The sequence below is a fragment of the Pollicipes pollicipes genome, unplaced genomic scaffold (genome assembly GCF_011947565.3).
Source record: "Pollicipes pollicipes isolate AB1234 unplaced genomic scaffold, Ppol_2.1 Scaffold_4002;HRSCAF=4701_pilon_pilon_pilon, whole genome shotgun sequence".
Taxonomy (NCBI): Eukaryota; Metazoa; Arthropoda; class Thecostraca; order Pollicipedomorpha; family Pollicipedidae; genus Pollicipes; species Pollicipes pollicipes.
Window position 1 is genome coordinate 12,752,810 of NW_023596420.1, and position 26,542 is coordinate 12,779,351.

The following is a 26,542-nucleotide window of genomic DNA, read 5'->3' on the forward strand; positions in this document are numbered from 1 at the left end:
GCGCGTATTCAAAATTACGCCTGCATAAAGTACGTACGTCATTGCTCGTAAGTATTTATCCAATGCAAACGTTTGTTACAGATGAATTTCGTTTGACTTATGTACACACGCAAAAGTTTGTCAGCATTGACCATACAGTAACATGTTTATATGGATAATGCTCTTATGGGAGTGTTAAGGACAGATCGACCAGTCAGGTACCAAATTACGCACCGTGGGCACTCAGATTGTACTGAAATTTCCTTTCCATGGGATGGCCTAAGGCAATGTAATTTGGCTATATCATTTCTAGCACTATGTGACGGCACGTGCAAAGATCGCAGTTTCGGGTAATGTTGGGTGGGGTGCAAGCGAGGCCCTGGTCAAAGCAGCTGCATAAAAACGGGTACAGCGGGTGTATCTTTCTCTCTGAACTCTGTCTTGCTTTCTATAGGAAACCGTGTACTGGGTGTCAGTTAAGCATCTGTCGCCACATTCCTCAAGCTAGTCCCCGGCCCGTTCCATTTCAGGGACATTTTGCACTAGGCCAATCGAAGATTATTTTAGAAAGGAAGACCTTCAGCTGCCGCGTTGTCGGCATTTGAGTTCAAAGTTCTTATGTCGAGTTAACGGTGTGCATACAATAAGGTCAAAAACTCAATATAGGCGTTTTTTTGGGACTAGAACGTCGTTTAACCAGTGCGTCCTATTACATCGAAGGCCGTTAAGCCAAACTCTCATTGATTTGGGTTTATTTGCTGACTGCCGTAGGGCGTATAATTTCATGGCATGAAGAGTTAGACTAGTCATCATATTTGACCGAATCTGCACAGATGTCGTTGCCCACTGCCATCCCTTTCTCGCCCCCCCCCCCCCCCCCCCGGTCACTGGTGTGGGGGCCGCCCCGCAATGACCATTCACCAGACGCCTGCCACCAAGGCTGGGGATCTCCATTTCGAACTTGCATTACTGGTCTGCATATGATCTTCTGCGTACCTAATTTGTCTCTATCATTTCTTGAGGAGCATTTGCACTTTTTCGAATGAACTTTATCTTGACGAACATCCCGCATGGGCTTACGAACTTTTGCGTAAGTACTTTTGTCATACGAACTTTATCCGTGACGAACATTTGTGTTTGACGAATGGCTTACGAACAACGGTGTGCGAACTTTTTCCATGCGAACTTTTCTGCGTACAAATATTTTCGTTACGAGCTTTTCTGACAGATGATTTTCCATATGAAGTTTGCGCTGTAGATAGGAAAATCTTGCGGTTCGAAGTTTCGACGTTACGAACCTCATGCTCACGCAGTTCTGACGAAATTTAGGCATACGAGCCTTATCGTACGGACAATTTTCACGCGAACTTTTTTCTACACGGGCTTTTGTATGCAAGACATGAGTCTAACGTGCAGAGGAAATACCTTTGGAATGGCTTTTCCACAAAAATAACGCGAACTGATCGTCACCGATAGGCTTGGACGTATGACTGGTGGTTGCATTTGCGCACAGGACAGAATATTACCTTGCTCCCAAGCATAGGTGAAACTACGCACGACGCATGTATTGATGCAATTGATGGCTGCGACAAGCTGTGAGACTCGGCCGTTAATAAATTCTTCTTATGTAGATGACGCTAGCAAACCATGAAAAATGCTAGGTGGCGCTGCGGCTGTATGTAGTTCCGATCCTCGAACCTGTGGGGATCATGAAGCGGTAAGCCACTGAATTCTTCACAAGATGTCCCACGTGCCTGGGGCATAGAGGGCTATGCTGTGGAAATTGCTCAAACATTCTTATGTTGTATTCTCACGGCTGTCTGTTTCTAGCATGCTTGTTTGTTCCAGTGCATCCGGAATCCGAGAAAATCCAGATGTGGAGCTCTGGAGAACAAGAGCGTGGTTAAATGAGATGGTCGCAGCGATAAGGAGTCCTTTACGATTTTTGCATACATGTAACGTGCTTTCTCACTTAGATAATATGTATTTCATGTCAGGCTAGGTCATGTAAAATTGGTGGAACTCTTCGAAATAAGTTCTGCGTACGCTACCGGGCTAATCGTGTGCCGGCAAATACTGTTGGACTAGGAATGCAGGGAAATGTTATCGTTTTTTTCACTGGAGTAAGAGTATGTCTGTGTGGATGCTACCCCACCCCATTCCAGTCGCTTGGAGTGGTTGCCCCACGTGTTTTATCTCGTTATCTAAAGATATCTACTATACTGAGATATTTCTAGTCCCTTGAGACTTTTCCCTATCTGGCAGCTTTTTCCCTCGGCAGTTCAGTGGTGTCACCTGTCGTGGATGTTCGTGCGCGGCTGGGCTCCGGGTGCCCGTGGTTGGGGAGTGGTTGTTGGGTCTCCCGCGTTCGCGCGGGAACATTGCGATGTGCGAATGCCATGGTGGTAAAAGCCGCCACTTAAACAGCTACGCTGTTTGAATTGGACTCGAGGGAAGCGGACCAGCCTGCCACTTTCATCAGCAGTAGCCCGCCACAGGTAAGATTATTCATTTCATTTGCGGAAGTGGCCGTATTTCGCGAATTAGTTAGTCACATAAGCTCGAAGACAATTGCAATTGTTTCGCCCACGTTTTTTAGGGTGTTTCTCGTTGATTTAAATATGACCCGTTAGATTCGAAAACTTACGCATGGTTATCGGATCACCGATTACCCGCTTCGATAAACTCTTATCGCATGACGCAGACATGCGACGCTGTGGTGCACGCCGCTAGAATGTGTTAATATGTTCTTACTCACTTAACTCACGGCGGCATGTGATTACGACTATTTTCTTCCTCCAGATACGGTATCCAACGATTGGAAATTGTGACCCGACTTCGACTCGCCCGGAACGGGGGAGGCCTGTAGGCGCGCTGGTCTCAGCGCCTGCGAGACTGCGAGTTGGAAGCCGGCGCTTGTGGATTTTCTTGAATGGAGAACGATGAGAGAAGACGTCTGATACATCAACAGAATCGTCTGACAGTGGTCAACGGAAGTGCACAATCCCTGGAGGCTGATCCGTAGTGACAAGTGAAACCGGATAGTGATTGTTTTAACCGCGGTCGATTTTATGTGGACGACGGTCCCATCGCGAGCGATACGGCTTGCATGGTGTCTCTGAATTTAATCATTGGTCCTGTTCAGGGCATGGAACATGCGCTGGTGGATCATGTGTCATGGGCGCCAAAGCAAGATTTTGCAATGCTTCTAATGGAGAGACAGCAAACTAGACGTAAGTACACATAGTGCAAATTTATGGATCTGCACTATTGTTTCTGCACTCACCATGCATTTCTGTGGAAAAAGTAACACTACAGTGAAAGGGCTGAATTGCTAAGTCACCGATAAGCATGGCCGCATCCCAAAAATCGCATGTTTGTGTCACGTTAAGCTCGAATAACGGGCCATAAAGCGCATTCCACGGTCTGGCCGCAGTGTTCTCCCATGGTCGGTTTAACTGGATGGTGTGTGCTCAACGAACACGATACGGGCGCGTGCCTGCCGGTGCGCCCCGCAACTGCATGTGTCGTAACACTGGCTCCCGACGCACGGTGCCGGGCTGCCGGGCTTGCAGCGCGACGCGTCTCGTCCCGGCACTCGTTTGTGGGGCGGTTGAACCGGGGGTGTTGGTGACCTCAGCGGCGCACATCCCGGCCATTGGTGCCTGACGTGCGAAGGGTCCCACGGTCAAGGCCGCCGTGACCCGATGCGGTGCTCAACGGCCGTTCGGGAAATCGGGCCAGCGTTGCAGGGACGCCGACGTGAAAGTGGCGATTGTTCACCTTCACGCCGTAGGTGTCGGGCTCCACGCCGACAGTAATGATCATGGGATATGTTGCACCTGTCGCCGAACAGATGTTCTCATTAGGTCACACTGTCCGGCCGGTTACACTAGCGCAGGCTCCGTAGGCAACGTCCATAATACCCGCAGAGCTGACCGTCGTAGCTGACCGAGTCGCGCTCACCCCGCCAGTCGCGCGCGGGATCGCCAAAGGTCGACGCCATGCCCATCCCCTCATCTATCTAGCCCTCATCTATCCCACCTACCTACCGGTAACGGCGGCTGTCACACTGTGATGTAACCACGGCCGAGTGGCAGCCGAGGAGCTCGAGGGTGAGGCTCAGCTGCTGGGGAGGGACAACTGAACGGCAAGTCCTTGGCGCGTCAGTTGAAAACGCTCGGCTTGGGTGTGCTTTAGTGCTGTGGAGCTTAGTGTCAGTTGCATCTGCACCGATATGGGATATTTCATGAGCGGAGCATGCCCCTCCCCCTTCCCCCTCCCCGCCCCGCTCTTGCGACCCATAGTTTTCCGATTTGTTCCCAAGTTTGGTCAGCTGACGATTTCGCTCTTACAGCGGAATGCGCGCGATATAATGCTAAATTATGACCGTCGTGGACCAATCGACTGAGCTACACGCGCTCAGTTGGCATGCGCTCTGTCAGGAATGCCTACTTTCTTTCTGTCTGCGGTCTTGTTATTGCACAGAGCTGTTGGCTGACTGGTTACCGCCGTATGACCATGTCTCGGTGATAATGGTGCCGAACTCGTCACCGCCCTGTCACTGCACGTGTGAGTCGGGCCCGACTTTGCATGTGAGCGCGGTCCTGTTGGCTTTGTGATAGTTGTGGCATCAAAAGCTGATGTTTTCCTCTGCATGGAGTGTTAAAGAGAGCATCCAAATCGTAGTACACGGCGATGAGCACGCGAATTTATCCCGGCGCAGAGCCGAAACATTCCATTTTGGTAGCTGGAACGCTATCAGCCATGGAATTATTGCGTTTGGAGCGTATTTTGTGTAGGCCGGGGGTGATGAACGATGACGTCACGTCGTTTATTGCAGCAGTCTGGCAGCTTTAAAGATGTAGGCAATAGTATTTCAATGCTCCACTTTGTGTGGAGAATTTCTATATGCGTCTCAGTTTAGTCGTATGTTGTCTATTTTGGTATTAAAATTCGTCTCTGGCGTTGGGAATCCGTGTGAAAAGATAGATGAGTTGGCACTCAGCATATTTCTCGTCATTAACCGCTGCCGCACCAACGCCTGCATAAAGTCGGGTCTGGTGTTATGCCGTATCGACCTGCATTGTTGGCATGGGATGTTGAGCCCGCTCACGCCTCTGAAGCCTGCCCGTCTGCGTGTCGATTCCCTGTGACATCCCACGCCCAAGAGCTAAGCGGCATGGCGTCATTGGTGGAAGTGCCGCGTCATGGAACATTGTCCCCGTAAACTGCATTATCCATCAGGCCCGTGATCTACGAGATTTCCCGTGAGGCCCGTGCGTCCGATGGGGTCAAACCCCATGGATCATGGGCCGCAGCTGCCGAGGCTGGAGCTCGGGCGGTGATAAGTTTTGGCGGCACTGGCGAAAGTCGCCCACGATCAGGGGACTGGCTGTCCCGTTCCCGCTAGCCTGCGGCAGTCGTGTGTCATCGACCACAAGACATGGCCATAGCGAACTGTTAGGGCGTGCCGTATTCATTGGCAGATGTCATTGCTGAGGTTTATAGCGACGCCAAAGATGCGCTTCGAAGCTGATCGTGTTTATGTCGGTGATCACGGCCAGAAAGCAAGCGCGGTCTGACGGATTCCCTCGTTGTCAAGATTCTTACCTGGGCCGGTTCTTAAAGTGTTAAAATGCGATTGAGCAATGCAAGCACCTCTATGTATATAGAAAGGCCCATCGTCCATCGCTAAAACCTTTCTGTAGAATTAACTTTTTTTAAAGGTTCATCGTAAGTTATGATGGTATTGGAGGTGTTGTTATAGGATGAAAAACGGGTTGAAAACCCAATTTGTTTCCAACACAAATATGTGCAGTTTGTTGGCGAAAAAATGGGGAGTGTCCATTTCCGGTAATGTAGCTCTACAACTGAGATTATTATAGTGATATTACAAAATAAGTCATAGTGCTACTATAATGGTAATGTTTGATGATGTTATTTTTCCAACAATGTCATGACTGTCCTTTGTCAAAGTCAGGCGGGTTTGGCTTCGCTGCGGTCTGCGTGGGCAGTTTCGCGCAGCCAGACTGGCCCCGCGCTAGCCCCAGCCTCCGCCGCGCATCTGCGTGGGCAGTTTCGCGCAGCCAGTCTGGCCCCGCGCTAGTCTCAGCCCCCGCCCCGCGTCTGCGTGGGCAGTTTCGCGCAGCCAGACTGGCCCCGCGCTAGCCCCAGCCCCCGCCGCGCGTCTACATTCGGTTAGTGGGGTCGATGTCCCTCCAGCTGCATGTTGTCTAAACGACATCTCGTTTGCCGCCGGGTGGCGACTGGGTTTGGCGCCCCCACCCTCGCTGGAGCGGATTTACGACGGGTTGGGCGAGTTTTCGTGACCCGACCTGAGCCGGGCACGGACAAGCTCAGGAGAATGGATCTGGTCCGGACAAGTACCGGAAACGGGATGGGCTGCGCCTCAATTATGAAAATTGTGTGGGCGCTTGGCGAGTCCCAGAAGCTGGGTGAGCTTTGCACGAGTTCCGAGGACTGGCTTGACACCGCGCGAGCGGGGAAAGCTCTGGAAACAGCATGGACTTTGCATCGGTTCCGGAAACTGGATGTGCTTTGGTCAAGTTCCGGAAACCGGATAGGCCGTGTTTTAGTTCCGGAGGCTGGTTGTGCCGTAGCCAAATGTTGGGGACTGGACGGATTCCGAGAAAGTTCGGGAGGCCACTCTTTATTAAGCCCATGAGCTCCTGTCATTAAGCGCTGTGACCGTATCGATCTGCGAAGAATTTTGAGATTGTATCGACTCGAGGCAAGTTTCCGAGAGGCCATCAGCTGTAGGGAAGCGCCGGAGGCCGTATTGACCCCGGGGCTTCCGAGAGCCGAGCGACTTTCCGGAGGCCAGATCGACTCGGGGCCTGTTCCCGGGCCCAAGCGTCGGCCTCCGCGCGCACGAAAGTGAGTGGAGAAAGTGTGTCGGTCGTGAAACGCCTAAAACAAGTGGCGCTGGAATGCGCCTCGCGATCGCACCGCTGATATTTGGAGAGTGGTCTGGCGGGCGTGGTCCTTTCGCCGGCCGGCTGAAAGATGCCGGTGAAAGATTCGAAACAATCGTCCCATTCTGAACCAGCGTGCCGTGCGCTGGAAGCCCCGCCGACCGTCGCTGTCTGATGCGCGCGCTGGCCCGGCCGGTTGGGGTTCGGAGGCGCGCGAGAACCGGTGAGCTCGCGTCGGACTCCGGCGCCCGTGGTGGTGGTCCGTGTGCGTACCGATGTATACCGCCCGCACGCTGCGGCCTGCTGCCGGCGTCCGTCTCACGGCGCCGCGCCCGTCCACCGTCCGTGGACCGTGGACCGAGCCGGACCGACTCGCCGGGCTCGTCAGCGAGCAGAGCCGACCGGCCCGCTGTGCAACAGGCTGGCAGCGGCCGACTGCACGCGCTGGCGTCGATGGTGGCGCGCGGCGTGCTGGCGGACCGTTACCGCTCCGTCTGTCGCCTGCGACAGCCGCGCTGACAGCCGCGTTCCGACGGCCCGCAGAGCCGAGTAAATCTCTGCAGCGGCTCGGCGGACCGTTTTACGGGCCGTTTTATGGGCCCCGTGATGGCGACACGTCGGATTTGCCGCGCCGCCTCGTCCAGCGAAAGTGTCTTGCCGCGCGGGTCATTTACTTCAACGGCGTTCGGGGGTGACGTGGTCTCTGGCACTGCGTCACAGATTACCATGCTTGTGTTCGCCCCTTCTGCCCTTTTGTGTCCAGCCCCTCCCGCGCTCGCCGTAAACACGGCCAATGTGTCGGCGCCGGCCGCCGCCCCACCCGTTGCCCGTCCGCGGACCGGCCGGCCGGGCCACGTGCGCGCGGCGCGACCGTCCGGCTATTGACCCCGGTCGGCCGGGTGGCGGCCGGCGGCCCGGCTATCGACCGCGACCGGCCAGCCAAGGTCGCCCCGCCGTCGCCAGGTCGCCGCGCCGGCGCCGCGCCGCACCGCACGCTGACCTGGGCCACGCTTCCACGGCTGACCGTACACTGGACGACGCGGCCCAGCCCGACACCGTCACGGCGACTGGGGCCAGTTCGCACGGCTGCGCTGACGGAAAGGTGACGCTTCGGGCGATGTTGGGTGCTGAAAATCGTCTGCGGCCCGGGCCCTGGGCGGTGCGGCTGAGGGGCCGTGCAGATGCTACTGCTGCCGCGCCCACGTGAGAGGTGTGGCACCGGTGACTTTGCAGTGTATGCGCTAAGAAATATGCAATGACGGGTGTTTGCGAGATGCCCGTGGATCGCTTCACGAGCGTCGCCACTCTGACTTGGACAGAGGCGGCGCGACGCCACGATGATCGTGCCTGCGAGCCATGCCGCCGGTGCTGCTGCTCGCTGGCTGGCTGGCTGGCTGGCTGGCTGGCTGACACGGCAGGCGGCTGGCGTGTCGGGCGACGTGCTGTCTCCTGCAGCACTGGACGCATACGTTGACCAACCGCAGCCGGTGCGACGATCTGGCAGACCCGAGACTCGGTGGGGAAAAGCACGCTGGCAAGTCCGTTTCCTGCGCTGCTGGGCATTCCTGTAGCACAGAAGAAGACGGTGTGGCGCGCTGCAGTGCACGGCACGAGCACGTGGCGGTACGCCAGCACGTCCGGCCCTGCTGTGCGTGCTGGTGTACTGATCGCACCGGCCGGAGGTGATGTGACATCAGTTGGCACGCTCAGTGGCTCCATCTGAGCTGTGCCGGTCGTTTGTCATCATGACTGTGTGTGTGCTCGTAGAATGTGTTTTGCCTGTGCGGGCGGGCGGGGTGCGGAGCGATAATCCAGAGCAAACTAGACGATACATTTACGTTTCCAACAGCCGCTGTCCTGAAGAACTTGCACGTTGCACGGGGTCATGAAAGGAGTCGGTGGGGCGTTATGTAAGGCGCTGACCTCTCCTGGTAGCCGGCCTCCGAGTCGTCGCCGCCGTCGCGCCGCCTGACGTCACCGTGTCGCCGTCGCCGCGGTGACGTCACGCAGGCGGCGACCCGCGCCCCACGTGGCCGATCGTGTTTCGCGGCGGCGGGTCGGCTGGCCCCGTCGGCGCCGACGACCGCGGTCCGACGCTCTCGGCGCCCGGCCGCCGGGTATTTATAGTCGGGTGCGGCGGCGGCGGCGGCGGCGTCTGGGCCGTGGTGGACTGGGCCGAGCTGGCCGCGCCGGCCCGGCGGCGGCGGCGGCGGCGGCGGCGGTAGCGGCGGCGGCGGGCTGGACGGCGAACGGACGCCCGCTGGTGGGAGGGGGCGGCGCTGAGGCCCGGACGAAGCGGCGTGGCGGCGTAGCGTGTACCGGCCATAGCGGTCGTGTGGATCTGGTTGGCAGGATGCTGGCAGTGGTGGCTGGGTTCAGGTGACCTGGTGAGGTCGGGGCGCTTCGCCTTGCGATGGAGGCCGGCCTGCGGTCGCCACGTCGCGGGCAGGCCGCCGGCGGGACGCTCCACAGCTCTGGCGTCACTGGGAGGGCGTGGCTCGCCACGACAGCACCGGCTGGCGCTTGTTCTGCAGCGAGCGGGGACCGCCGGCTGGCGCTGTGTTGTGATGGTGGGGCCTCGAATGTGATCGAAAGTGATCCTGAGATCGAAGCGTGTATTTTGTGTGTGTGCCGGGCAAGGTTGGCGTTTCGTAGAACCAGTGGGGCGAACCCTGTACTGGGTGGATCGGCTCAGGGTGCCCTTCTAATGCTGCTTCCTCTTATTGTAGGCACTTGATGTCGTCACTGGGAATAATGGAAAATATTTCCTCATTATTTGTTTCTCTTGTACTGCTTGAACCTTTCTGGTGCATGGGGTCTTGAACTAAGAACGCGTTGTCCGCTGCATGTTTGGGGGGGGGGGGGGGGGTGCTCGAAACCCTCACCCTGAAAGCGATCCTACACCTATGTTGGGAATGCCCTCTTGCCATGCGTACTAGCATGATTTGTGCGTGAAATTGTGCGTGGAAAACGTTGCACAAGTACGCAGTTTATGGTGGATTTTTCTTGTGTTTGTGTTTGTTTTTGCTCTGCACGCTGCAGAATGGCGTGGGCATTGACGGAGGCGATCATTTTCAAAATGGTTAATCGGGATTCAGAGTTGGCCGCTCTCCGATTGTGTACCTCATTGGTACCGGCTGGCGCTCGACCTCGCCAGTTCTGTGGAAAGGTCCGCCTGTGGAAGCTTCGTTTGGACAGGACCTTGTTCTGGTCAGCCGCCGCTCGTGGAGAGGCGCTCGCGTGCTACAGCGCCCGCGCCGGCCGAGGTTACCACTGTTGCCGCCTCACCGGCCGGCCGGGCGGCCTCTGCGGGACGAGATGATAGCTCGCGGAGGGGAGGGGGGGAGGCGCCGCACTCGTTATCCGGGCTGTGGGACACCCCCGAGCCGGCCGGACACCGCCGCCGTCAGTCGCAGCCGGACCTTGAGCCCCGCCGCCTGTCGTGCGCGGCGGCGGCGGCGGGGCGGACCAGTCAGGTGGACGGGGCGGACGGTCCGGCGGCCCCAGTCGCTGGCGGCCGGCTCCGGCCCGGAGGTCGGTCGGGTTCGGCGGCGCAGCGGGCGCCGCAGAGCCCAGGTCTGCCAGCAGCGTCCGCCGCGTCCATGTCGCGCTACCGCTATTGTGAGCGACGGCAGGCCCGTCGTGTTGTGCTCTGATCTAGATTGGCCCTCTCTCGCTCGTGCGCTGAAGTCAAACTTGGTGGTATGGCTTTGCAAGCTACCTTTGGGGTGGGAAGGCTGAGCAGTGAAATGGGTAATTCTGCCCCAAAAAGTCATAGTCGGCCGTATTTGACCGACTTTCCTCTCACAGTTCAGGGGCGGGGGATGGCCTTGGGCCCCAACTGAATCCTGAAGGCACCAGCACGAGGGCTGAGGGTTGTATGTTGGGCGCAATACCCTCCCCCGTCTCCATGCTTTGTAACGGCGTGTTGAATCGTATCCAAAATATCGAAAAGTCTAAACCAGAACGTATATCATCTGTTTTGAAGGCTTTCGTCGATTGACTGCTGCCATTGCTTGACAGGAGAGAGACATGCGGACTGTTATTGCCCCCCCCCCCGCCCTCCTGTTTATCTCTCGTCAGTCCTGTGCGCCGTAATCTCCCCCCCCCCCCCTTGCGACCGATACCGCGCTTCACACGTGCCCGCGGCTATCTGGGTCAGTGACCTAGAAAGGCGCGCCTATTGACCCGGTTGGCCGACGGCGGTGCGGGCCGGCCCAGCAACGGGCGCCACTATTGACTAGCGGCGCTGGTCGGCGCGCTATTGATCGCGCCGGCGGGCGCCGGCTGGGCGCCGCCGCCCCGCCGGCGCCCGGCCGGCCGCTGGAAACAGGTGGCGCCGGTCGCCGCGCCGCCGTCAGCGGTTTCGGGGACGGTCACCACGCGTCGTCAGTGGTCCGGGGGGGGGGGGGTCACCACGCGTCGTCAGTGGTCCGGGGGGGGGCGGTCACCACGCGTCGTCAGTGGTCCGGGGGGGGGGCGGTCACCACGCGTCGTCAGTGGTCCGGGGGGGGGGGGTCACCACGCGTCGTCAGTGGTCCGGGGGGGGGGGACGGTCTCCACGCGTCGTCAGTGGTCCGGGGGGGGGGGGGCGGTCACCACGCGTCGTCAGTGGTCGGGGGGGGGGGGACGGTCTCCACGCGTCGTCAGTGGTCCGGGGGGGGGGACGGTCTCCACGCGTCGTCAGTGGTCCGGGGGGGGGGGCGGTCACCACGCGTCGTCAGTGGTCCGGAGGGGGGACGGTCGCCACGCGCCATGTGCCCACCTTGCAGCGTAACGGTGCCGGCGGCCGCGCGGTGGCCCATACCGGTGGGCAGCATCATGTTCCACACTCGACACCGCCGCCGATACGAGGTCGCCGGATCACCGGCGAGGTGGGCAGACGTAGAGGCCGTGGGGGCTGAGGTCAGTGTCGGCGTCGTGTGGTCGTTATGAGCTGGCGGGCGGGCTCAGATCCGGTCTGTCCAGCTGAATGGCTACAGGCGGCAATGCACTCGACTTCGGTGTCCAGTGGTGCAGTGTTGCTGATTGGTACTTTCAAGGGTGGTAATACACCTGTCGTATGACGTGGTAATTCACCTGTCGTATGACGTGGTAATACACCTGTCGTATGACGTGGTAATACGCCTGTCGTATGACGTGGAGTACGTGGAGCAGATACGCTCGCTGTATCCGCTCTGTATCCGTGTATCCGCCCGCTGGGCGTGAGTCAGCTTCCGCCAACGGTCGACAGGTTGCGTCTTCGGGCCGCCGTTGGGTGAGCGGGTGCTGTATCAAATAGCTGTCGTGTACGGCGCGGATGCTCCCGAACCCAGTACTGCTTATTAACGTGAGTGTAGAGGAAGATTACCTACCCTTGTCTTTTTAACGGCTGTATTTAACATTTTCATGGTTTTCTGATGCCGTAATGCATTGGATTCGCTTCAAGTTTCTTAGTTGTACTTGCAAGGTGCTTATATGCATACTTAATGGTCAGGATTATCAAAGGACCGTGCAATATTACATCGAAACAGGCTCGGTTTGTAACACAACAGCCCGAGTGTCTGAAGTGTCGTAGGATCTTGCTTTTGCGAAGCAAAATGCACAGACGAACGCCGTCTGTCTCAAACGATGGCAGTGGTGTCTCAGGTGCTGGATTTATTCACATTGCTAATGCATTGAAAACCATGCGCTGATGCATTTGCATCATGCATACACTTTCGGGTTGTGCTATATGACTATTCGTTAATGTTTTAGTGTCGTCTGCTAATGTGGTGCCTGGTGAGAGTCAAGGAAATCATGGGGCCCAAGCCTTTACAAGAAGCACAGAACACCAGCCGTCCTCTTCTGTTCGTTTCTGTGCACACAGGGCTCGGCTTCCGGCTGCTGCTATTGTCGCTGGTCGGTGAGGTGGCCCCGCACTTGCTTTGCTTCATGAACCGTCCTGCGCGACGTACTACGTACTGCCACTATAAGATGCCCGCACATACAGACAAGGTAGTGAAGCGGTTAACGCATCCGCGTTAACCACTGCGCGTCTGGAAAACGAGGGATACGGGGTTCGATTCCCCGCGCCCGCCCTTCCTGCAAGGGTGAGAGGCAGGCGACGCCATATAGCCTCAGCAGCTGAGTGCGCCGTAAAGCTCCAATGACACACCGCATGCAGACTAGCCCCGGGGCGTGCCCGGCGTTGCCCTGTAACACGCTTGGCGCGGGCCCGTAGCGGGAGCACGTCTGGTGCGTCTCTCCTGTCGCGTGGTCCTGGATAATTGTGCCCACGTGGTCGGCATAGTACGTGCCGGTTGGTGGCGGCCGTTGTTTGTATGGTCGGCCCGTGTTTATTGTGATCCGGCCGCCGCGGCCCGGCTGGGCACCGCCCCGTGCGGGCCATACGGCCGCGGCCCGCCCCGGGCCACACCGCCGCGGCCCGGCTGGACACCGCCCTGTGCGGGCCATATGGCCGAGACCCGCCCCGGGCCACACCGCCGCGGCCCGGCTGGACACCGCCCTGTGCGGGCCATATGGCCGAGGCCCGCCTCGGGCCACACCGCCGCGGCCCGGCTGGACACCGCCCTGTGCGGGCCATATGGCCGAGGCCCGCCTCGGGCCACACCGCCGCGGCCCGGCTGGACACCGCCCCGTGCAGGCCATGCGGCCGCGGCCCGCCCCGGGCCACACCGCCGCGGCCCAGCTGGGACACTGCCCCGGGTGACGCCTGTCCCGGCCCAGCGGCCACCGTCGGCCGCCGCCGGCCGGCACAGGCGTCACACCGCGCCCCTGACTGGGCCCTTGCGAGCAGTGGACGCTGAACGGGTGTGCAGCCGCAGTGCTGGAAATGTCACTTGGCGGCAGTTTTCGTTTGTGAATTTGCGAAGGGTTGGTTGTTTTCAACGGGGGACATGGGCAAGTTGGGATTGGAATAGCCATCGTTTCATTGGGGTTTGATGCTGTAAGTAATGTTCACGGCTGTTCTCTGGTGCCGACAGCCCGTGACAGACACACGGCGTGTCACTCTGTACCATGGGCTTTGCAAAATAGATGTCGATAGCTCATGTGTGTTCATACCTGTTCACTTTGCCTTCGATGAACCTGCATTGGTGTTGTTCTTCGTAGCTCTTATCTACTATTTAAGTATCTTACGCAATTACGTCTGGTGTAATCGTGCTTTAAAAGTGACGCTCACTGCGTTGTTACGGGACGGCGCCCAGACATTGCCCTCGGTTTGTTTCAGTCCAGTCGTAAGTCTCAATCGAGCAGGCAAGCAAGGTACCATTTTGCTGGACACTGTTGGCCAATTTTAGGCGGCACACATTTGGATCCCAATATAGCGGTATATATGGATCCCAAAATAGCACAGCGACGGGTGTGGCAATACTATGGGTCGCCATGCCGTATTCCAGTTCTGCGTCGATACGGCTGACCGGCTGCGGCGAGTTTGACCCATCACGCTCACTGTCATGCCTGTCCACGGATGGCCCTCCCCACGCCTTTGTCAAAAACTGCAATTAACGTATCAGAATCGTAGCAGTTGTTCAATTACTGGAAACACCGCTGAGAATGGCTGTTATGGCACGTCACATCAAGCTAAATGCAACGGGCATGCATTCATCAATGTCATTCATCCGTTCATGCCGTCATTCATTTGTTCACTCACTCATTCTGCCCGTCATTGATTGGTTCAAGAACAGGCAGGGAAAATGGACTATGGAGGTTTGGCACTGTCAGCAGTCGTCGCATCATCTGATGACGACTGCACGTGTCGCCAGGGGACCTACTCGGGCGAAGGAGCTTTACTTGATGGCTTGCTTCGCGGGGTTGAGAATGACGTCTTCTCGTCTGAATCTGATGGGGCAAGCCTGAACCGTGTCTGAGCCTTAGTGTGGTCGGTGGTCGGTGCCTGAGTGTACGGGATCTGAGTGTGCTGCTGCGTAAGTCACGGCAGCCCGGGTTGTCCGGTGTGCGTCCTGTGTCTGTTCCTCCGCGTGCGCCTGGATTGTCCGGTGTGTGTCTCGTGTCTGCTCCCCGCGTGCGCCTGGATTGTTCGGTGTGCGTATCGCGTCTGTTCCTCCGCGTGCGCCTAGATTGTCCGGTGTGCGCCTCGTGTCTGCACCTCCGCGTGCGCCGGGAGTGCGGTCCACCCAGGATGCCCTGCGTTCGTCGGGGATGCGCTGTCTGGGTGCAGCCCGGGCGCACTTAAGGCATCGCGTGCCACCGCGCCGCACCCCGCGTCAGCCCGGCGCCTGCCCTGAGCTCCACGGTCGGCGTGCGGCACCGTCTGCGCCGTCTGCGCCGCGCGGTTCTGTCGCGGTGGCAGCCGACCGGGCCGCGCCGGCCCGACGCGCGGCGCCGCCATCGATTCCGGGAAAGGTGGCCGGGCGTCCCCCGCCCCGCCCGGCCTGGCTGGGCGCTGCGTGTGGCCGACGCTGCTGGCCGGCGGTCCGCCTGTTGCGCGGCCTGGCCAGGCGGCCCGCGGCCGGGTCCCGTGTCGGCGGCATAGCTGCAGCAGGGAGGACTGCACTGGTGGTCGCGTCCAATGGGTGGGGCTTCCGGCTGGGTGTGGGAGCGAACCTGAGTGGGGGGACGTGGCACATTCCCCCCACTCACGCGCTCCCCATGCATCTCGCGGCCGTCGCTGACCGCTCTGCTCCGTTACAGGGGACCCGGCGAGGGCTCGACACGGCGGGCTGCTGGCGCGGCTGGCCCCGCCGGCGGGCGAGCCGGCGCCGCCCGACGCCGCCGACGGGCCGGCCGCCGAGCCGGTCGGCAGCTCCAACGGGCCCGACCTGCTTACCATGCAGGCGCGCATCCCGTACCAGTTCCGCGAGCCGGCACAGGCGCCGCTGCGCAAGCTCAGCGTCGACCTCATCAAGACGTACAAACACATCAACGAGGTGAGCCTGGCCGCGCGCCGCCGGCGGGCGGGTGGTGTGTCTGTTGACGCGTGCAGCTACTCGGATCGTTGGCGTCGTCGCGCGGTAACCAGCCGGGGCTAGTGAAAGTCCTCGGTGGCCGGAGCCGGAAGCCCTGAGTGGAGCGGAAGTGTGAGATGGCCGGCGATCTGCTGCGGTCGGGCCTTTCGAGGGGCGGCGCCGGCGCCTCGCGAACGCGAGGCCCGCGCTCCCTCCGGTCACGGCTCGGCGCCCGTCCGGGCGACGCGCCGGCGCATGGCGCGACAGGTGGCCGGGTGGAGGCCGGCGGACGCGTCGCCGCTGGCCGCTCACAAGTCGCTGCGGCGCGCCGAAGGTGGGCCGCCGCTGAGGTGGAATGCAGCGGCCTGCACGCGTGCTTTTACGGTGCGTCCGCTGCCGCTGTGGTGTCGGGCCGCCGGGGAGAAGGGCTATCCGCTTTGGATAGTCGTGAGAAATTTTGTTGTTTTTTGTGCTGTTGAGGTCGTTTTCTTCATTTAGTCACCACTTGACACCAAATCCGTCGTCATTCATGAATTCACTCTACAAGCGCACGCATTGACGGTACACCGGCTGCCCCACCGCGCCCTGAACGCCTGGCCGCCGGATTCCGGCGGACGAGTCCACCGTGGGCGGCGGGGGAGGCCGCTGCCGCCGCGGATCAGCCGGCGTCCGGCGCTGACAGGCCGCCGGGCCGCCCGGCCGGAAAGCGCGCCGCGCCGCCGCGCCGCCCGCGCCGCCGCGCCGCCCGCGCGCGCGGCCGGCGTCTCAGCACGTGACGTCACGGCGGCCGGCCGTCAGCTGTTCGGACGCGCGGCTTCAGCGGGCTCCGCCCGACCCCGGCCGCGTTGGGCGCGGTGCGACGCTATCGAGCGGCGCCGGCGGCGGCGCCGCGCGTGGTCGGCCGCAGCGCACCTGGACCTCGAACGGCCGCGCGCCAGGCTCCGGGCCGGACAGTAGGGCCGGAGCTGCCTGGCGCTCAGCGACGGCCCAATTGCGTCTGTTTTGCAGGCGGTCGGCGGCGGCGCGGCATACTGAGAAGCGCCGCCGCCAGCGCATCCGTCCTGCGGCCAGCGGCTTTGTGGCGCGGCCGGCGGCGCGCCTTTGTGTCGGGTCAGCCGGCCGCCGGCTGAAGGTCGCCAGCCCGCAACAAAGACCGGTCCTGTTGAGGTGCTGCGCCGCGCCGCGCCGCCCGACCGGGCGGAGGCGCCGCTGACGCCGCCCTGACGTAGCGGTGTGACGTCACACACTTGTGACGTCACTGTGTGACGTCACGGGCATAGGCGGGCTCGGCGGCGCCGGTCGCACACCACCTCGGATGCGTCCGCCCGGCGGAGACCGCTGACCTGGGGTCACGACCTGGTCCGGCCCGGCCTGCCGCGGCTTGTGCCGGGTGGGGGACGATGCCCACCGGGCGACGACCTCGGGAGTTGGCGGGATCGCGGCCGGTCCGAATGAATGGTTGTTTTGCATGGGGCGGTGTGGCATTGAACAAGCAGGTCAGTGGCGTCGGAAGTGGGCCAGCGGGCCGCCGGACGACTGCACGCTCCAAACGGGCCGGAAGTGACACCGACCCAATGACAACGAAGCTGCTGTTGGACCTACCCTGGCGGCCAGAAGTGGCGGGTTACAGCACAAAAAAAATGCGTGGCAAGCGCGCGGTGACGTTTTTGATGACTCGCCAGTTTTCTGGATGCGTTGTCGGCAAAACCCACCGCTGTGGGCTAGCCCAGTCATTCGAGATGGCGACTTCGCGCCTGTTTGTTTGCCCGCCTGCAAAATGTACAGTTTTCTTGCGTGCATGACATGGCATGACATTCTCATAGGCACGGAGCGCACAAAATGCGTAAGTGAAAGGTGTGTGCGTAAGGGCATGAAGTGCAGCAAGCCGACAATGCCTCCTGGAATAACCAACGCAAGTCTAAGTAGGGAGGCAGGGGGTCTGAGCCTTTACTTTCTGGCAGTTCAACATTGGTCCCATGGACGTCGATCGGAAAGAAACAACCTTAAATGGCCGCTGTAGTTGAAGCACCCTTAAACCCAGATACTATCGAAGTGACCTTAAATGGCAGCTGTAGTCGTAGCACCTCTAAACCCAGATACTATCGAAGTAACCAGAGACGGCTATCGTGCCCCCTCCCCCAACTTGGGAAGGCTTTCATTGCCCCAGGCGCTAGCCCCTGTAACTGACGGTGAGTAACGGGCGTGGGCAATGGCGGTGTTGCCACTACCCGGGTTAACACATCAAAGCGCACGGGGGGGGGGGGGGGGGCGCAAAATGACCACTGCAGTCGACGCGCCCGAAAACTCCAATGAACAACAACAAAGAACAAAAGCGCACGGGACACCATTGTGTGCTCGCAGGCGGCCCCATGTTTTGGCCAGTTACTGAAGATAGCTTGATGTACGCGGGGAAGATCCGTTTCATCCTCGAGCTGATTGCAGCTGTCCGGCCTTTCATCGTTGAGCCGTGTTCTTGCCCTAGGCTTCAGATGTAGCCGACTAGGTCAAGTCCACGGCGGAATGTTGCCGTGTATCCGTGGCGTGGTGGTGCTCGAGCCTCCGGTTGTAGCGTTCTAGAGTGTAGATCACCTGCACTCGTGAACGTGGTCTGCATTCACGTAAATGCCCGCGTGGTAGGCATGAGGACGAGGCCAGCCTCGGCTTCTCGAAGCTGGTGTTCCCTCGCAAGGACCTTGGGTTTGGCTTCTGTATTTGGACCACTGTTATGGCCGGGCTTGGCTCGGGCTCCGACTTCGGGTCATTTTAAGCGGTCGGCTTTGGAGTTGGGGCTCGGGCTTCTACTCTGTGTCATTTTCATCAGCTGAGTTCAGCTTCGGATTCATTCGACCTTAAACTGCTGACCTAACTTTTGACGGGATTTTGCAATGCACGTCCGACTTAACTTCACAAAAATAGCCTTTTCTTTCCTGCTACCCCAGCCTACCACACAGCTTTTCGTGACTGGGACGCATATATGACTGAAAGTAAAAAACCAACCGGTCCTTCTCAGGACCAAGTAATACCTTACGACCGCCGGAGAACGAGCTGTACGACACGTTGTTCACGTGATAAGTTACGAGACGAGGACGATGGTCTAAAATAATCCCCAGCTGCTATGCAAATACCTGGTCCCAATCACTCCACAAAACCCTACTATTCTCTACTGATCCCACTGAGCTTTAGCAGGCGGAAAAAGATTTTAGTTCCTCAAAACAGCATGGTATACTGAATGCGGTTCGGCCTTCCGCCCCGTGATTTTTAGGTGGGTACTGCCTTGGTTTCGTGTTTGGTAAGTTCGGCTTGGGCTTTGCGTTTACAAAGTCCGAAAGCCGCTGATTTCGGATTCGGCATGTCGTTTTAAGAATTCACCGGCTCCAGCTCCAGCTCCAGCTCCAGCTCCAGCTCCAGCTTCACAGCTTCGAACTTCAAGGTCACTAGCCTCGCTTTCATTTTCGGCGTCAGCCATTGCCCTGGCTTTGGATTCTGCCCTGGTGCTAGAAGCGTGGCCTCGTCCACATGACTGCCGTGCGAGGACCTTCCATTGTGAGGCTCAATCCAACAGCACGGTCGGTGACGATGCAGGGCGGCGCCGAGAAGCCAGCTCGAACCAGCTGTGTGGCGGATGACGGAACATGCAGGAGATGTAGCTGGTCGTCTCGCCAGACGGACTCGCAAGTGACGCGGGTCGGGCTGTAGTTTTAATGAGGAGCCGCCGACTACAGTGCAGCGCCTTGTCGTCCGGCTCTGCCATGGCGATCAGCGGCGCCGATTATGTCTTTGGTTATGGCCGGTTCCTGTTTTGGTTCTGGAGTAGAACACGGGTGGTGACGCGTGACTGTAGACGTGTGGTGCGTGCCGTTGGTTCATGGCAGGGGTACGGCGCCGCCGTCGGTTCATAACGCGAACGTGGTTCCGCTGTTGGTTCATGGCACGGGTGTGGCGCGCTCTGTGGATTCAAAACACGGATGTAGTGCCGCCGTTGGTGCATAACACGTGTGTGGTGCCGCTGCGGGTTCATGGCACGGGTGGGGTTCGTGCTGTCAGCTCCTAATGCGGACGTGAGCGGGGATGGGACGGGTAAGGCGTCGAACAGGTCTGGGAGACCTACCCCGTTCGTTTGAGGTCTTTCGATTAGTGCGGTGTCACAGTTTTTGGTGACCCGTGTTCCAGTTGTTGGCGACTTTTGTGGCAGGGAACATGAACCACCCGCGGCTGTGGCAGCTTATGGCGTACCTCCTGCCTTTTGGCCATGAGACCGACCGCCATCGCTCAGTTGCCGTATTCTCGTTCGTGAAGACTGCGGCTCCTGTGTGGGGTGGTTTTGGCCGGTCTCTGGGCGCCCGAGGTCGGTCTCCGGGGTGCCTGAGGCCTGTCTCTGGGCGCCCGAGGTCGGTCTCCGGGGTGCTTGAGGCCTGTCTCTGGGCGCCCGAGGTCGGTCTCCGGGGTGCCTAGGCCTGTCTCTGGGCGCCCGAGGCCGGCCTCCGGAGTGCCCGAGGTCGGTCTCCGGGCACCCCAGGGCGATCTCCGGGGTGCGGAGACCGGTATGTGGGGCCGGCTGTAGCAGGGGTGTGGGCGGGGCATGTTCGGTGTGCGTGTGGTGCTGTTTGCCGGCCGGGGCTCGTCTGAGAGCAGGTCTGTGCGGCCGCTCCTCGGCCGCAGCCCGGCTGTGACGCACTCCCCTGCTCCGTCAGGTCTACTACACGACGAAGCGCCGCCAGCAGAGCCAGCGGGACGAAGGCGGCCACAAGAAGGAGCGTCGGCTCTACAACGACGGCTACGACGACGACAACCACGACTACGTCATCAAGAACGGCGAGAAGTTCCTCGATCGGTACGAGATCGACTCGCTTATCGGCAAGGGCTCTTTCGGCCAGGTGAGTTGGCAGCCGCTGCCGGGTAGGGCCAGTTGTGTTCCTTGAGGCCCGGTGACCGGAAGGGTGCCGTGTGATCCGGAGTGGTCCATGTGATCCGTGGTGTTTCCTGAAACCTCATGGTGTGAAGTGTGATGTTCAGAGAGCCGCGACCGGCTGAGCGACGTAGGCGACAGGTGGTGCTTTAAGTCGCCTTTATTCGTCCAGCGGCGTGTCGTGAAACCCAAATTATCATCTTCGTCGTTATCATATTCATCCAGCTGGTCGGGTGCGGCTGACAGTGCACTGAAGTACACTAACACTTCATGAGTCGTATGTTAAGTCTTCGGGGCGATTAAGACACGGAAGGCATGGGCTCTTATTTCTGAGTTATGAAGCTACGCTGTGGTCAGATAGACTGGTAAGGGACGGGAAATCGGGATACTGGTAATCTGGCAAACGCCGGCAAGACTGATCATCTTACAATCAGTTTGCCGTAGTAACCCGGCCTCCGAGTTTTATCCCCCATGTCAGCCCTCCCCTAATGAGCCCGCACAGGGAGTCACACGAGACGGCGTCCATCCCTTAGTCATGGTAGTCAGGAGATGGTCGTCCATGCGGAGGTGTCCCGTGGGAATTTATTTCGCCTGGGATGGTGCAAAATGCTCGCGAACGTACGTACGAACGGAAAACGTCCACTCTAGTTTCCTAGAGAAGGGACGTCTTGGCATCGGCTGCATGTATCAGCACTACGCGCTCGTGTGGTCGAAATCGTTGCATTGGAGGCCTTTTTCGGCTGTCCTGCACTGCTACCTTTGTGGCTGGCTGTGACGCAGTTGTCGACAGTGGTGACATGCATTGTAAACAAAAATAGCAGCAAGAGATCCAGGCGGCCGCGGTGATCACCATCCCGTGCGTGTGCGTGATCGGCAGGTGGTGAAGGCGTACGACCACGAGGAGCAGTGCCACGTGGCCATCAAGATCATCAAGAATAAACGGTGCTTCCTCAACCAGGCGCAGATCGAGGTCCGCCTGCTGGAGATGATGAACCGCGCCGACTCCGACAACCAGTACTACATCGGTGAGACGACAAGCGCGCCGCGGCTGGAGTGGCGCCCCCTCCTCCGCCGGACCGGGCGCGGCCGCTGACGTCCGGCGGCCAGCGGCCAGCGGCCAGCGGCGCAGTAGTGGGCAGTGCGTAGTTCTCGCGGTCGATGATGCGCGCGAGCCGGCGGTCGCCAGAGGCCGAGACGCGGCGCCCGCGGCGATAGGTTGCACGTCGGTGTGGAGCGCGCCGGACCTTGGCGCGCGCGGGCGGGTGAAGGCGTGGGCGAGGCAGAACGCGTGACGCTGCCGTCGGTGCGTGCGGGCGGAGCGGGGGCGGAGGCCGTGGGCTTTACCACTGATGCGGTGAGACCTGTCGGCCGCAGCGGACTGGCGTGGGCACGTGTCCATTCACACGAGATGTGCGCTAGCCTCCGGCTCTCTGGGGTGGTATGCGGGGTGTCGACCGTTCTTGCCATGTGCTTGGCAACCGGAGAGCGTGTCAGCTGGTGCCCTCCGTAAGCCATATTCCGAGTAAGCTCGCCCTGCGCCCGGGTGTCTGCCTCGTAGCGCGGTGGTTCGAGCGACGAAGGGCGGAGGTAGACATCGGTAGCTAATTCCGATAATGCCGGCTGAGACAGCCAGCAATCGTCTCGCCGCGTGGCCGCGACTGACCGCCTGTTAGCTGGCTCGTAGCCGGCCGTCGTCGCCGGGCCGCCGGACCGCCGGGCCGCCGGCGTCGGGCCTGGCGACGGCCGGACGAGCCCGGGACGCGGCGAGGCGTGAGCGGGTGGAGCCGGCGCCGGCCCGGTCGTCCGCCAGGAATGTGACCGGACCTGGGGTCGTCGGCCGCGCGCTGCGCCCGCCCCACGGCGGCCTCGCTCATCGACACGGACAAGCGGTCGCCGCGGCGTCAGGGGTCGCCAGCGGCGCCCGGCCGCGCGGGGTCAAGAGTGGGAGCGGGGGCTGGTCGCCAGCGGCGCCTGGCCGCGCGGGGTCAAGAGTGGGAGCGGGGGCTGGTCGCCAGTGGCGCCCGACCGCGCGGGGTCAAGAGTGGGAGCGGGGGCTGGTCGCCAGTGGCGCCCGGCCGCGTGGGGTCAAGAGTGGGAGCGGGGGCTGGTCGCCAGCGGCGCCCGGCCGCGTGGGGTCGAGAGTGGGAGCGGGGGCTGGTCGCCAGTGGCGCCCGGCCGCGTGGGGTCAAGAGTGGGAGCGGGGGCTGGTCGCCAGCGGCGCCCGGCCGCGTGGGGTCAAGAGTGGGAGCGGGGGCTGGTCGCCAGTGGCGCCCGGCCGCGTGGGGTCAAGAGTGGGAGCGGGGGCTGGTCGCCAGTGGCGCCCGGCCGCGCGGGGTCAAGAGTGGGAGCGGGGGCTGGTCGCCAGCGGCGCCCGGCCGCGTGGGGTCAAGAGTGGGAGCGGGGGCTGGTCCCTCGGCGTGAGATTATCCCAAATTGCTTGTCTGCTGATGAGAGATTTGCGGTACTGATGAATGCGTTTTGTATGCCCCATGTGTCTGCGCGACTGTAACGGAGGGCATTCAGCGGTGTCGGTATTTATTTCCGACGGCATAATCTGTGGCAGTCATTTGCTGTGGAGTCACTCACAAGCCCAGAATCAACTCCTTTTCATGCCATTGACCTCCGCTGGCGAGTGCTCTCCGGGCGCGTGATCCCCCAGCGCGGACGAGTGTCTCTCGAGGGCCGTGTACCGAGCGCTTGTGCCGCGGCCGGCCCCGTCCCCGACTGCGGCCGCTCGCTGCGCCCGCTACCGCTGACTGGCGCCCGTGCCGTTGCAGTGCGCCTGCGCCGACACTTCATGTGGCGCAGCCACCTGTGCCTGGTGTTCGAGCTGCTGTCGTACAACCTGTACGACCTGCTGCGCAACACCAACTTCCGCGGCGTGTCGCTCAACCTGACGCGCAAGTTCGCGCAGCAGCTGTGCCGCGCGCTGCTCTTCCTGGGCACGCCCGAGCTGAACATCATCCACTGCGACCTCAAGCCGGAGAACATCCTGCTCTGCAACCCCAAGCGCTCGGCCATCAAGATCGTCGACTTTGGCAGCTCGTGCCAGCTGAACCAGCGGGTGAGCGGCCGGCGCGTGCTGCCGGCTCCGGCTTCGGGGGCTCCAGCTCAGATGTGGATGCATGTGTTCTGGCGATGTCTGACGCTTTTTGGAATGTCTTTGTTTTATCGTAGACAAGTTGAGAAAGTCTTGCGTCCGTCGTAAGGCGGCACGCACGCCAGTGTACATCAGCGACTGTGCCATAACCGGCGAGGCCATGCAGCGCGCTCCGATTCACTCCGATAATTGCTAGCTGACATCAGTCCGGAGAACAGGGCATCGCTACTGAGCGTGGACTCCGGTCTAGAGTTCCGTACGGTGGCCAGCTGCCGCACAAGTGCACAGTGCCTCTCATCTGACGCGCCGCACCCCGCTCGCCAGATGTACCAGTACATCCAGTCGCGGTTCTACCGGTCGCCGGAGGTGCTGCTGGGCATCCCGTACGAGCTGGCCATCGACATGTGGTCGCTCGGCTGCATCCTGGTCGAAATGCACACCGGCGAGTCGCTCTTCAGCGGCGCCAACGAGGTACGTCGAGCCCGGCGACCCCTGGCGCCTCGCGCCGCCCGCCTGGGGCTGCCGTCCGGGACAAGCTGCGACCTCCGGCGGCCGACGTGACGCGGCCGGCGACGGCCCGCGGTGCGGTTGTCGGCTCGCCGGTTACTGTCGTGTGACGCGGCCGGCGACGACCGCGGTGCGGTGTCGGCTCGCCGGTACTGTCGTGTGACGCGGACGGCGGCGGCCGCGGCGCGGTGTCGGCTCGCCGGTACTGTCGTATGACGCGGACGGCGCGAGCCGTGACGCGCTGTGACGCGGACGGGATGGACCCTGACGGAGCGCGACGTCGCCGATAGCGACAGCGACGCGTGCCAAGCTTCGGTGGCCGGTGGGTGGGCAGCCATGTCGCGCGGAGCGGGCGTGACGCACGGGGAGCGTCGCCTTGAAGGTACGCGTCCCCAGCGGCGCCCAGCTGTGGAGGCGGCTGAGCTGTAATGTGGGTGTGACACGACGGGGCTGCGAGCTGTGACGCGGGTGTGACGCGACCAGGTCGACGGGGCCGGCTGAGCTGTGACGTGGGTGTGACGTGACAGGGTCGACGGGGCCGACTGAGCGTGGTGCCTGAGCCGGGTTTGTTATGGCGGGCTTACGCGTCGGAGCGGGGCCGTGTGAATTGTCGAGCCGTACAAATGGTCGCTGACACTAGTATTGCAAGTGTGTTTCAGTTTCAAAAAGCATGCGGCGATCGCATCATGGATCGCCGCGCCCTATCTAGAGCAGTGTTTTACGTCAATGCTGTCCCTATTTACGGGGAGCGCCTGCGTGCCATGCTTTCAGTATCAATGATGAGCATTGAAGTAACCGGTAGTCAGATCATCGTGAGAATGAGGTCATCAACGATGGGCACTGTATGACAGTCGTGCAGTTGATGCGCCCTAAAGCACAAATAACCATCCAGCCAACCGAGGCCATCGCGAACAAATCTCCACCTTTACCCGTCCTGTGTTAGCCGCCTTCTGACCCCGACTTCCGTCCGGCAGGTGGACCAGATGAACAAGATCGTCGAGGTGTTGGGCATGCCGCCCAAGGCGATGCTGGACCAGGCGCCGAAGACCCGCAAGTACTTCGACAAGCTGCCGGACGGCACGCACGTGCTGAAGAAGGGCACAGCGGAGAAGTATCGGCCGCCGGGCTCGCGCAAGCTGCACGACATCCTGGGCGTGGAGACGGGCGGTCCGGGCGAGCGCAGGCTCGGCGAGCTGGGCCACAGCGTGGCCGACTACCTCAAGTTCAAGGACCTCATCCTCAAGATGCTCGACTACGACCCGAAGACGCGCATCACGCCCTACTACGCGCAGCAGCACAACTTCTTCAAGCGCACGAGCGACGGCAGCACCAACACGGGCGGCTCGAGCGGTACCAAGCCCGGCGCTGGAGAACGGCGTCGCCAGCCCGGCCGTCCGGCGCGCGCCCGGTATGTGACGCCCGACGCGTCCGGCGCCGCGGCGGGCGCTCCGCTCCCTGCCCCGGCGCTCGGGCTGTGGGAGGGGAGGGGGGCAGTCACGCTTGCTTCCCCTGTTCCGGCCTTCGGGTGCGGTTCGACCATAGCTGTGAACGTATCCTGTCGCGCCAGTGACGCGTCGTTATCAGTGTTATCAGTACGCCGCATGGATCGTTTCTATTCTCTCCTCGTAGCGAAGCGATTGTGTCTTGCCGCTCTGGGCCGGCCGTGTCCGTTCTCCACGCTTCGCGGCGTACTTCTGAACCGCTGCATGCGCCGATCGTTCGCTTTCCGCTCCCCCCGTCCAGGCCGTCCCCGTGTCCTTGCAGTCTGAAAGGCCTGTATTGGTTGTCTTGGTGCCCCCCTAGCAGTGAGCCAGCGGCCCGTTTGGTTGCACGGGCGGCTCCCTCGTCATTCGCCACATATTGTGTTGAAGTTGTCAGTGCCTGACGCTGGCAGACATATCCGTTGGCTCGTGCGCCGCCCGCGGTTGCGGACGCCGCGTCTACCGGGTGCCGCGGTGCGCCGTCCGCGCTGCCCTTCCGTGCGTCTCGGCCGCCGAGCGACCCTGCTGACGTGTTGTGCCCGTTCGCAGGGTCCGTCCGGCGGGCGTGCGCGCAGCGACCCCACCCACCAGCACGCACACGCGGCGCTGCTGCAGGCCGGCTTCTGCGCGCCGCCGGCCGCCGCCATGGAGTGCGAGTCGCCCGCTGGTGTACCGGGCCGGCGGCGCGGCGCCCCGGCTGGCCCGCCCGCCCGGCTACCACGGCGCGCCGGCCGCGCCGCCGC

The 26,542-nt window shown here is 60.9% G+C and overlaps 1 protein-coding gene across 1 annotated transcript; it reads left to right on the forward strand.

Annotated features, from left to right (window-relative positions):
* Positions 1-2,291: 2,291 nt before the first annotated feature.
* Positions 2,292-26,328, forward strand: LOC119094108 (serine/threonine-protein kinase minibrain). Its single transcript, XM_037217184.1, has 9 exons — positions 2,292-2,477; positions 2,782-3,212; positions 15,552-15,787; positions 20,497-20,679; positions 21,589-21,736; positions 23,489-23,775; positions 24,136-24,282; positions 25,293-25,726; positions 26,190-26,328. Exons 2-9 carry the CDS (start codon positions 3,089-3,091, stop codon positions 26,326-26,328), a joined length of 1,698 nt encoding a protein of 565 aa, XP_037073079.1. The 5' UTR covers positions 2,292-2,477; positions 2,782-3,088.
* Positions 26,329-26,542: the final 214 nt, after the last annotated feature.

What these genes read in the sequence shown, in the direction of transcription:
- LOC119094108 (XM_037217184.1), top strand. Translation starts at nt 3,089, where the DNA reads ATGGTGTCTCTGAATTTAATCATTGGTCCTGTTCAGGGCATGGAACAT. An exon ending in GCAAGGGCTCTTTCGGCCAG is followed by an intron (nt 20,680 to 21,588) that starts GTGAGTTGGCAG and finishes CGTGATCGGCAG; the next exon opens with GTGGTGAAGGCGTACGACCA. An exon ending in CGACAACCAGTACTACATCG is followed by an intron (nt 21,737 to 23,488) that starts GTGAGACGACAA and finishes GTGCCGTTGCAG; the next exon opens with TGCGCCTGCGCCGACACTTC.